Source organism: Malurus melanocephalus, unplaced genomic scaffold (genome assembly GCF_030028575.1).
Source record: "Malurus melanocephalus ecotype Western Australia unplaced genomic scaffold, MMel_1.1 scaffold_462, whole genome shotgun sequence".
In the NCBI taxonomy this organism is placed as follows: domain Eukaryota; kingdom Metazoa; phylum Chordata; class Aves; order Passeriformes; family Maluridae; genus Malurus; species Malurus melanocephalus.
Window position 1 is genome coordinate 335543 of NW_026623694.1, and position 12559 is coordinate 348101.

Consider the following 12559-nt stretch of genomic DNA (forward strand, 5'->3'; position numbering starts at 1 on the left):
AAAACTTGGTTCTTCCTGCTTCTGTCCCGCAGCTGTCCATCAAAACCAGCTTTCTCCCCGCGGTCTATCAAATATTTCCCTCACAAATCAATTTTACACATGATCAGCCCATACCCCTACTGAGCTGAACCTCCCCGTTAATTAAGTGAAGAAATTACCATATATATTATATTAATGCAAACATCATTCAGCTAGTAATTCACGGCTGATCTGGATAATGGAAAGGTTGAACACCCATTAACCCAAGCCAACAAAATGGGTTGGCTGAGAAATTCTAGCAGGTCTCATGTGACTCTTCCCTCTAACTGCAGCTCTGCGGTATCTGCTATTGTAATAATTAAAATCCTCCCGGTAGATCAATACTGGAATCTCTTTATGGGAAGTGCCCTGATGGAAATGTCTCAAGGAAGCTGGGGCTGTGGAACTCTGAAAAATTCATTTTTTTTATCTGACAATTATCACCACACTGCAGACTAATTCAACAGTGCACCCCTCTCACTCTGCTTTGAATGCACTGGAGATTGACATCTAAAAAACCCTAACATCTCATTTTAACAAATAAAGGCACTATTTCCACATACAGTTTGGAATTATCAGCAATCATGAAACCAGACAAAAAATTAATATACATTAAGCACTTCATCTTCTGATGGCTTCCTCTGAGTCTCAGCTATCGCAGCCTTCTCCTCATTTCCTCTCTTTGTATCTTCCTGTATTGATCTCTGCCTTTTCATCTCTTGAAAAAAGGGAAAAGACATGTAAAATTATTATAAAGCTTGATATTTATGTATTGAAATGTGGACTTACATTATCGGGTTTTCATATATTTATTGTTAAATATTATTAAATCATAAGATGGGGAAAACAGGTTTTATATTTTCTCCTACCTGGTCTGCTCTCCACGTATTGACTGAAAGACTGGAGCTGAGTTTTCCTGACGGTCGAGTCCTTGCTGAACACAACGGGATTTCTAAACCGTTCTGCTGCTTTTTGTGATCGCTCAGCACGATGTTCCTCTGTTCCATTCTGCTGGGAAAAAAAAAACCAGACACACAACAGTTTCTTTTGTTTACAAGCGGGAAGACATTAATTTGAAAGGTACGTTTTTAGTGAGGGGACAGGACACAGCTTTTGCAAAGTGCATTTCACAACTCGGGCTGCGGTTCATATTGGATGAAAGTATCAGCTGTGGGGAAAAAAAGTAGAAGAGTGATTAACTTTCCCCTTTTTTTTTTTTTTTTTTTTTTTTTTTTTGTTTTTTGTTTAACATGTGGTGGCAACGACTAGCTTTTTTGCTCTGTGGGCACCCTCCTGCACAAGTCTCTACTTCTTTACCAGCCAGACCTCTTCATTGTGCCCGGCATTTGCCAGCAATGCCGATTTTAAACAAAAAAATCTCTCCTTTGCACCTTTGCCGTGCCAAACCCCGCGCGTGCTGCTGCCAAGTCGCGGCGTCTCTGCCCCYGAACACGATCTGTATCATTTGAAAGCATGTTGCCTTCAGCCTCCCTCCCTGCCCGGTGCAGAAATCTGTCGCTTTCTCTAGTCCCATAGACTTGTATGACAAGAAGAACTAGTTTCTAATTTTATGCCCATTGAGATAAACCACTAATGCTGGATGAAGTCTAAAAGGTAGGATTATAATGCTACCCCACTGAACTGCATTTCATCAGCTATAACTTTCCAAAGCCAGATTTGTAAGTAAGCCCTTTACAGCTAAGGAAACTACAATTATCTTTTCCAGGGCTTCCTATGTTAATACTGGTAACAAATTCAAATGATTCTATCAACACGAAATATCCCAGAAGACCGAACCACCGTGGTGTGTGGAAGCTGCAGATACCGAGGTGCTGTGTACCAAACAAATATTTCATTTTATACCTAATCTTTTATTATTTTTATTAAGTGTTTTGAAAGTAAATAGGGAAAGGCTAAGATGCATGACTAATAGCTAAGCCTGCTGAATGCTGAAACTGGTTATCAAAAGCTACCAAGACTTTGCCCTTCCTCTGCATTGAGACAATCGGTAATGAGGGAGTTCTCCAACGGCCTATTCTCTCGCCTCAAGGAGGCCGGGGATACACAATCCCCAAGGGAAGGTAACAGTTTATCCTTTTCCACAAACACAGAATGCCTCATTTAGAAACCTGTAAACTGCATTTTATTAAAAAACAAATCCACCTCAATGCCAAGAGCTCCACGAGAACAGATGGACACCATATATTCCTTATAACGCCGCCTTTCAACTCTTCCTCAGAAAAGGCGCACGCAGAGATAAACTGTTAAGTTGCACCTTTTTGTGGCAGTACCTTAAAAAGAACCAACTCCTTCACAAATGCTTTTTTTTTTATAAAGAGAAATTCAATTTTTGGTCACGTTAGGCGATACCAAATGACCCTAAGAGGCAGCCTGGGTGTCATTTCACAGAATTAAGCTTAAACAAGTATTGCTTATATCTCTGGACGACTTTTCAGCTGCACTAATCAGGTGGTTATGATTCTGGTTAAATAAAAGGTGGTTTCCTGCTATTAGCACAATAACCATCTGACAGCCTAAACCAGAGTCTTTACCAAAATAAACAAACACGACTAATTTTTTAGGCCTGGCAACATGCTAAAATATCAGTGTGATTAGCTAGTAAATCCCATTTTAAGAAACCTTTTTATGACTGGGGACTTCTGCCACTTTACAAATGTATTCCTCTAAGCCCACTAATTCAGTTAGCCTTTTCAATCCATTGTATTATTCTTGGGCCAGCTTCATTTTGCATTAAATCCACTGCAGAAAGCTAAATTGAACGCAAAAATCAGACTTGATCCAGGCTTCCTTTTGTTCAAAGATAGAGACCGAAAGTCCTCTGCTGCTGCCACACACTTTCATCACCAATTTATAGGAACCGACAGTGTAAGGGAAAAGCAATGAAAGTCATTGTTTTGGGACTTCAAAGCATCTCTGTATCTGGGGAAGGAAATCCTTTCAGTCAGCAGCGCTCTCCCCACAGACTGCAGGTGGGTGAAAAGTTATACCCAACTGGAAGTGCCCCAGAGCCATGGGGATATTAATGACATACAGGGACTATTTAAAAAAAAAAATAGAATAGCGAGAACACAAGGGGTCTAATTAAGAAAATGAAATGGAAAATTGATTGGTGGGCACTTTATGCTGAAGTGGTGAACATTAAGAATAGGCAAAGTGCCCACATACACCACATACTTGTGTCTGTTTTTCTCAGAAGCACTCATCGAGCACCCAAAGTATGTAAGCCTTGAAAGTGTACCAAGGCTTAATTTTAATGTAGGAAAAACAGAGGACCAGGACTGGGAGGGAAATAAATCTCTGAGAGTCCAACTCCACTGCCATTCAAGTCAGGCAGTCTGTCTGCTGATTGCACCAGCAGCAGGATGGAGCCCGTGCTGCATTTCTGATATCAGTAACAACCTGAGCAGGCAGAATTGAGAGAGCTTCTTATATCTGTTAGTGTTCTGCCAATGACAAGAATCAAGATTAAAAAAAAAAAAAAAAAAAAAAAAAAAAAAAAAAAAAAGGGAAATGTGTTGATCAATCAACAGGAAAAAACCCAGTGCATTGCAAACCATGTAACTGCACTGCCACGAAGATTTTCTGTTTCTAACTCTGAAGGATTTGGTAAGAAATTATTTTCCTCCTCACAACATACAAACCCTCGATCATAACACACAGGTACCAAAACAAAAGCATTAAGCAAAACTTACCTTAATGTCTTGCTCTGAGCTATCTGTTACAGTTTTCTGAGCAGCACTGGAGAGTGAATTTGCCACCTGTGGCTGAGCTTCTGGGATCTTCTTCAGCTTCAAATCCACCAACTTACTGTTTTGTTCTGCTAAATATGCAAATACCACATACAACAGAGTGAGATGCATTTCAATGCAGACTCGCTACAACAATGTAGCAATTTAAAAGGTAGATTTAATTCACTTTGCTATCATTTCAAACTTTAAAAAAAAAAAAACCAAACCAAAACTAGAAGGATTTGTTTTTGTGWTTGGGATTGGTGCAAGTTTGTGTAACATATACAGATTTTTTCTTGGAAAACATACATGACACTCAGCTGAACAAGTAAACATGCTTGCAGACAGCAGATGAAAAACACAGAAAGCAGATAATGTTTAAAATTACTCCTGGTGGGTACATACCTATACTTTGGTAWAACACTTAAAAAGCCATTTATTTAAAGATGACATCTAACAATTTATCATGTAATTTACATAGTGATAACCMCTCAAGTTTATGAACTACTAATTCATCCTAAGGCTCCTGGCACAGCTTCTCATAAAATTTCAGGACCAAAAAAGATAAGTTTCTAGTAATAATTTACTATCATTCATAGAATATGTTGAAACTGGGAGTCATAAAAAGCTTCAGAACTGCATCAAAGGGACAGATTTGAAGTCTGCTAAAGCCCTTAAATTTTTTTCATCGATTTTAGCAACTTGGATCAGAGCCCAAAAAAACAGCARTTGAGAATTTTACCTCCCAGTAACGCTCATTCTGTACGTGATGGCAACTGCATGAATTTGTAACACACCCCCACACTCAGTTACCTCCACACACACACAAATAAGGAGGAGGAAGGTGTTAATAACAATGGACTGGGAGCTGTCCCTGGGCAGGGAAGCACAGGAACACTGGCACAGAAGCCCCAGACACACACWCTCTGTGAGGAATCGCCCCTGAGCTGGAGCAGTGGAGCATCACCTGCACAAGGGATGCACTCACACCTGGGCCTTGGCTCCCAGGCACAGCAAAGAGCAGCTCCTGTGTTTTCCCATGTGCACAACCTGASTTTTTCACTGGCTGGTGACTTCTAGTTGGTGTGGAAAGTGGAGTTATGACCATTCAGCCACACAGYTCCTTCCAAGGTTTGGAGTTTTCCAATTCTGATCAGCCCAAACAGATTTGGTGTGCTGGCAGCCAAATGCTGCCTGTCTCCAGCAGCCTTGGGCTGGGTTGGACTGTGAAGAAGGAAGGATGGTTTCCCTTTCCTCTGGCACACCCAGCCAGGGTGTCCCTGACTGAGGCTCACATGTAGGTACATGCACATTCTCACACATAAACACTGTGAAATAACTGTGATATAAGAGGTGCACAACATGTAGAAGTACTGACAAACACAGGCAGAGYGATACTTAAAACCAACAAACAATAAAAATGAAGTTTTCTCTTCTTGAGAGAGATGGGAGGGACTAAGATTCTGCAGGGGACTAATTAAGATGGTCCATAATGATCCCAAATGTGAAAAGTCCCTTATAGTTGCACTTTTAGGTGACCCTAGGAGATTCAGCACTCATTAGAACTACAAACTGGCAGATTTACATCAAAACCTGTGCACCCTGATTTCTATCACAGCACTAGAGTGCTTTCTGTATTACTGCCCATCCTCTTTCTTACTYGTCTATAYCTCTGGYTACTGTGCAGACTGAACTGCAAAAYGAAGTCTCAGRTGTCTTTCAGAACATCTCYCCATGTTGGACATGGAGCACTGGGCAGTGGGTTTGTGTCCATGAAAAGGTGCCTCTCAGGAAAAAGGGCCCACAGAAATAAACAATGGTAAGTCATGGGGGCAATGTGACAGGAATATTCACTCACTATTTTCTATTCCTCCTAAAATTAACCTGCTTTTATTGAAAAATTATTTTACAGGATTCTGCTTTAAGTAAGCTAAATTCAAATGCTGGAAACACTAAATCTATTTTCTTACGTGTCTGGAAATCCTTGAATAAAAAAAAAAAAACCCAAAGGAGATGACAAATCTTTTGGAAGCAAGCAAGACTAGGAAGTGCTACGTACACATAACTGCTGGTTTAATTTACAAAGAACAAATTCAAAGTAAGTTCTGATTTAACATATTAAGGACTACACATTTGGGTCTGACTGGCATGGGCAGTATCAAGCCGGAGGGTGCTGAAGAAGTTCCCTCTTGTAGTGCCTGTTTCAAGACACAATTCTGTGCTGGCCATGTCTGCAGTGAGCAGAAAGGCTCAAACAGAGCCACAGAGACCCTGGCACTCCTCAGGGCTGACTGGAACAGGCAGATTTGTGCAGAGAAYAAACTCCTCCAGCAAGCAGAGGAGCCTCTTTTGGGCGGCCATTTCCTTCTGCACATCTTTGAAGATCAAGCTCCTTTCAAAATAAGCATCACCCTTGTAAGATTCCAAATTACTTAGTGCCACATTTATGATATAAACTCCAGTTTGGCTTGAAGATGTTTGAAAGGGGAGAATACCACCCCTGTGATTTTATGTGGCAATAGAACCCTTACTATTTGAACACTGTTATAAGTAAACAAGACAATTTTGTTCATATTTATACCTCCATGCCTGGCAACACTGGGGCAACAAGGTGCAAACACAAGAACTGGTCCTCAGGAAGGAACCAGAGAGACACCAAGTCTGTAGGAACACACAAAGACACATTTGCTCCTCYTCCCTGAGCAGATGGGCCAGGATGGCAGTCTAGAGGGGCATCTCACCCATGCTCATCCCTCTGCCTACCTGGCACCATCCAGGGTGCTTTCAGGTGGCTCTGCTTTACCAGTGGGGCTGGGGGTCCCCTTCCCCATCAAAGCAAGAAGCATTTAAATCTGACATTGCTGGAAATAGTGATCTTGCTGAATTTAAATTTCAACTAAACATGAACGAAGGATATTAAACATTAGGGTTTAATAGACCTGAAAAGGCAMAAGGGAATAAAGCTGACAGAGAGACAAGCAGCACACCAGTACTCATATGATGACGGACTGTTAGTCATGCAAAATACACAAAATAGCCATTATTTAAATTACCCGTTGAATCAAGGTCATTTTCTAGGTTAGTAAGTTCATCTCCACCTCCAGTAACAGAGCATTCAGGAGCCTCCTCATTAGTATCTATCTCAATATTATCATCATCCTCATCCTCATCTGTAGGAACACACAGCATTGAGGTTAGTATTTTCATATGTACATGCAACACATCACTCAAAAAAAAGAGAATGGTTTAGAGAACAAGCTGAGTTATGATAAAAATGCAAATAATTAAATAAGTCTGGAAGAAGACCCCACTCTGTCCACTCAGGGTTTTCCCCAGGCTCCCAGTTCTCCATATTGCAGAATCGGTGCCAAAGATGCCATGGCTCAGATGGTTCTGGGCAGCAGAAGGACCTTGAGCTGCTGTCTCCTGAGAAGGGCTCCAGGTACCGAATTCTCAGCTTGCTGAGAGTCGTTCCTCCTCATTTTTTACAGCACATCCCAAAGCAATGATTATTGTACCTTGCTGGGTATTAAAGTCTCCTTCTGGTACAGGGAAAGCTCCCACTTATGGAACATCCCTATGTCAGCTGCAGTGAGAGCACACTCATGAATTGCTGCTTGCCAAAAATCATGGGATGGGTCAGGTTGGGAGGGACCCCCGTGGGTCACCGGGTCCAAGCTCCCTGCTCAAGCAGGGTCACCCCAGAGCACTGGCACAGGATGGTGTCCCAATGGTTCTGGAATGTCCCCAGCGAGGGAGACTCCACAGCCTCTCAGGGTATTCTGTCCCAGTGCTGGGGCGCTGCTCAGTGAGGATCCCCTTCCTCACGGTCACCTGCAGCCTCCTGTGCCTCCTGTGCCATTGCCCCACGGAGCAGAGGCTGCTCCCTGCTCTGAGCCTCCCTGCACACCCCACAGACATTGCTGAGGGCCCCTCTCAGGGTCTCCTCTCCAGGCTGGACAGGCCCYGCTCCCTCAGCCTTTCCTCACCAGGGAGGGGCTCCGGTCCCTCTCTGTCACCCTCTGCTGCTCCAGGAGCTCTCTGCTGTCCTGAGGAGCCCAGAACTGGACACAGCCCTCCAGATGTGCCTCAGCAGGGCTGAGCAGAKGGGCAGGATCACCTCCCTGACCTGCTGGTGATGCAATTCCTAACGCAGCCCWGGATCCCATTGGGAATGTCCCCAGGGCACTGCTGGCCCATGGACAGCTYGTTGTCCCCCTGCTCCTTCTCCCCAGAGCTGCTTCCCTGCAGGTCAATCCCCAGCCTGGGCTGGTGCCTGGGGTTTTTCCTCCCCAGGTGAGGACCCTGCACTGCCCGTGTTGAATTTCAGGAGGTTTTCCCTCCCCATCTCAGCCTGTCGAGGACCTTCTGAAGGGCTCACAGCACTTTGGGGTATCAGCCCCTGCTCCCCACTCTGTGTCAGCAGTGAACTCACTGAGCAGGCATCTGCCCCTTCATCCAAGTCATCGATGAATAAGTTAAAAGTGCTTTACTGCACTGCTTTTCATCAGCGTTGTTTGTAAGCTACACACATTTTAAATATAATAATAATCATAATTACTTTTTTTTTATGGGATCTTTCTACCAAGTTTCTCAGAGCAGCTTATGAATATCACTCATAAATGAGCCCCATAATGTTTTATGAAGTAGGTGATTATTATAATTACAATTATGATGATGATGTAGGTAAATTATGGCACAGAAAGAGTAGGTAACCTGAGGAAGATCAAATAGCAAGTTCTGAAYTGTGAAGCAGATCCCAGAAAAAATCCTGACTCACATTTTCAATACAAATATATAATGAAATTAAAGTCCATAAAAACTAGATTAGTACTTTCAAAGTAAGTTGATGCATTGTATTTACTCATTTTAAATCTCATATCAAATGCTATCTGCACTTGTTCAGACTTACACCAACATTTTTTTCCTAYGTGAGCATGCATGTGTGTAAAAATGATAAAAGAGAGTAGGCTGAAGTATCTCTGAAGAAACAAGACACAGAGCAACTAAAGGAACTTTAAAACACCTAAGATAGGAAAAAAATATGAATTATAAATACAGGACATGGAGTCAAACATCAAATAAACAAAAAGGATCCTAAATAWAGTACCAAGATGCCATAATTCTGAATAGCACAAGTTTGGACCAGGATTGGTGCTGATCACWCCTGGAAACATGCTCACCCTCATTCCCACGCCTGAAGCTTGCACTTCAGGCCCACACTGCTGTCACAAGTGTCACACAATTGTGTTATTTCTTTATCCCTTTATCCCCACAGCACCTATAATTCCCATTTTAGGAGCCCGTTAAYTTTTTTACGTCTACTGCTCCTTTCTTACCAGCTGCTCCCTCAATTCCCCTGTAACAGTAAAGCAAAACCAGCAGCAATTCTGATGGTTCTGAATTTCCCTCGAAGCTGCTCTGCTGTTTCTGATGAGGAGCTGGACTTTGCACACCGTTATAAACCCTTCATGATGSTGTTGGAGAAATTTGGTTCATTCTCCAATAAATCCTGGAGTTCACAGGGACATACTGAAAGCGTGACTGGGCTGTTATGGACATTTGGAAGAGGTAGAAGAGAAAAAAGAGGGACACTGTCAWGGCAGAGGAAAAACAAATCCACCTGGAGCCTTGAAGCAGGCAATGACTTTTGGGATCACCCAAAGGAGTCAGCTCACAAGGTCAGCTCACAGCTAGCAGCCACCTGTGTCAAAACAATCTAAACAAGATGACAGGGTTTAGGACTCCTGCATACTGAGGGAATGCTTCTATTAGATTATTTGATTTTCTTTAATTTAATATAGCCAGATGAGATCAGAGGCATTGCCTTTGACACCACCATTTTAGGAAACAAAAGAGATGRGAATGTGGAAGATACCAGTTTCTAGTATCAGATAATAACCTGACCTAGTATTTAATTTAAAGTTGGCAGACTTTGACTGAATATGATTATCAGGACATTTACACTTTATATTAAAAAAAATCAATTAAARGCAGTAATTTGAAGTAATTTCAGATTTTTTTGAGTATCTTATAAAATCTAGATTCCTTGATTTAAACTACTCTAGGGTTTTTTCCAGTTCAGTGTTCTTCCAGTGTATTAAAAAGGAAATGTGTTTAGGGAGCATGTTACAACAAGATTTTGCAATTATAAAGGATAAAAGGAACAACATGACGAAGAGATAACAGATATCTTTTATGAAAAGAACAAATTGCTAGTGTGAAAAACTTAAAGCACTTGGTCTAGAACCAGGGCAGACATTTCGAAAAGGMCTGAAGAGCTGTTTCCTTGAAAAGTATGTAAATTGGAATCCTAGAAAGACAGCAAAGTCTTGCTAYGCCATGAAGGAATGAACAAAAAGAAAGATAAAGGACTGAGTCAAAAACTGAACAGCACTGATCATTACCTACACAGCATGGACTGCAGTCTGGACTGCACAGAGAGAGGTAAGAACCTTTTGGAACCACATGGAAATGCCAGAATTTTGGTGGAAAARGACCCAGAAGCATTTTATAGCTGACCTTCAGATTGAGGTCAGGCCTAACTTGTTTTTAAACCGATATTCTCTTAACTTGATTTAAGCTTATCCACATGTGAAGGAGTTGCAGCTGACTGCATCAGTTTCTAGATYAAATGAAAAAGGAATAATTTTCATAGAGAAACAAAAGCATTGATGGGGGCTGGATCATGTAACTGGGAGAAGCTGGAGCTGCACAAACAGCTCTCCCTCTCCAGGGAAGATGTCTCCAGGATTGTCCCTGGGAAGTCCTTCAGGCTTCTGGATGTTGRGATATTTAATCTACAGAGTTCACTTTAAGGCTACAGGATGTGACAGGAACCTCTGCACAGCAATAAAGGCAGTGAARGCAGGGAATGGAAGAAATGCAGAGTTGAAATACTGGTTCTGGGTACAAGAAATCCGATGTCAACACAAGAAATCACAGCAGTAACTCCCCACAGATAGAAACACTGCCTGCTGAAAATACTGAGGACYTAACACTTGTTTCATGAGCTGGAGACTGAGCATGAGTGATGCTGGGCCACCACATATATTCCCTAAAAATCACTGCCTCACAAGGGAAATCTTGACCATACCCTGTCCTCACCACCACCGACCRACACYGTCTCARATAAAKGATGGAGAGAGCAAAGAAAACACASCACCCAAAATCCCAGAAGAGCAGACAATTCCTAGATAATATGCCAATTCCTCTGTCCCGTTGCTGCTAGGAAAAGGGAGGATATTTGGATCTCCATCTTGATACTGTCCCTGGATCCATCTCCAGGCATCYTCTTATCGGCCTGAAGCTAGCAGGACATCTAATAAATTTGAAGCTGCCATCCCAAACCCTCTGGCAGTTGGCAGGAAGAAGTATTTTCTGTCTCACATGCCAAATAACCTATGAAAAAGACTGGATTTCATAGCTAGGGATGCTGCTTATCCAGGAAAGTTTCAACTTGCTATAGGCATTTGAGTTTTTCAGACCATGATTAAATAAAACCTTTTAACAGAGAATAYTGCACCAGTGCCAAAGCATGAAATTCTTAATGAGCATCTAGAAACAATGAAAGAGATCACATTTGTACCTACAGTTGTAAGGAAGAAGTTAGTCTTTAAAAACTCCAGAATCCCAGAGCTGAAATCTCACTTTTTTTCTGAAATAACTGAATTGAGAGTAAAATTATTTGGAACATTCCCTTTTTGTAAATCAAAAAGTAATTTCAATCACTGCAGAAGAAGAGATTAATGACGTATAATAAGACATAAGATAATAAGCTTGTCTTGGGTATTGTGTAGGGAATACAGAACTCTACACAATAAAAATGTGAATGTAGTCAGGGAAAACATTCAGAGTCCAGTTGTAATAAGGAAACTGTCTATTAAATCCCAATTTTTGGTGGAAATTGAAAAAGGAAAAAGACTAAACCCAAAAATAATTCCAATTCATTTGSTTTGTTAAGAGTTGGTGCCATTTCACACAGAACTACTACATTTTAGAAGAATKAATTACTTGAGTGGAGCTCTGGTGYGGCAGCTGRCATCACCAGTGATGTGGCAGAATTATATGGAAGGTGTGCCATAAGGAAAGCTTTTTGAGAAGGAGGGAGTAGAAGGAAATGCTATCAAATGCACATTGACATTAAAAGAGCAAAGAGGGATAAAACAAGACAGGGAATGAAAACTCGAAGTCCAAGAGAAGTTCAAATAGATTGGCCAAACTACCATATGAACAAAGGAAAATCAAAGTAGGAGGTACAAATCAATGCAAAAGTAGAAAGRTGTGAAATTGTTACACTGGATAAAACCCAATARGTAGAGTAGTTATAACTTTATAAAYGAGTTGTGARKTAWAAATGAATTSTGAGTAYCAAGCTGGACTTTTCTTCCACTTTGGCTTATGATTACAAGTTTAGGTTGAGAAACACTATTTCCCTTAGAATATGTAGAAGACATTAAARGAGCAAGAAGCCTGCACTGAAACGTGTGCTCAGCACCTATTTGAGTTTGAGTGACACTGCATTACTCCAGCTCAGAGCACTGGCAGGTATATGAATTTTAATGGTATTTCAAAGTCAGTTTAATAACATTATAGCAATATTACAACTCAAAACCTGTAAATGCAAGTGCTCTGTCAAAAGAYTGCAGTTTAAAATCAAAAGGTTGTTGCCCCCACCTCTCACAGGCCACCTTTAAAATTCTGTTCTTTAGAACACATTTAATACAATACGACATTTATTAAATATTTCAAACGTTGTTTTTCCCCAAAATAATGTCTGTGCTCCTACATAA

General features: G+C 41.3%; 1 protein-coding gene across 9 annotated transcripts in view; it reads right to left on the bottom strand.

The window, feature by feature from the left end:
* Positions 1–12559, bottom strand: part of EHBP1 (EH domain binding protein 1) — a 196459-nt gene that overhangs the window by 38654 nt on the left and 145246 nt on the right. For 3 of the 9 annotated variants that reach the window (XM_057380587.1, XM_057380582.1, XM_057380580.1), the window contains 4 exons: positions 6821–6937; positions 3732–3859; positions 888–1029; positions 630–736 (listed from right to left, as the gene is read on the bottom strand). In XM_057380587.1, coding sequence (XP_057236570.1) covers positions 630–736; positions 888–1029; positions 3732–3859; positions 6821–6937 — 494 coding nt within the window. The remainder of the gene's footprint in view (positions 1–629; positions 737–887; positions 1030–3731; positions 3860–6820; positions 6938–12559) is intronic. The other 6 variants (XM_057380588.1, XM_057380581.1, XM_057380586.1 and 3 more) reach the window with 4 other exon arrangements.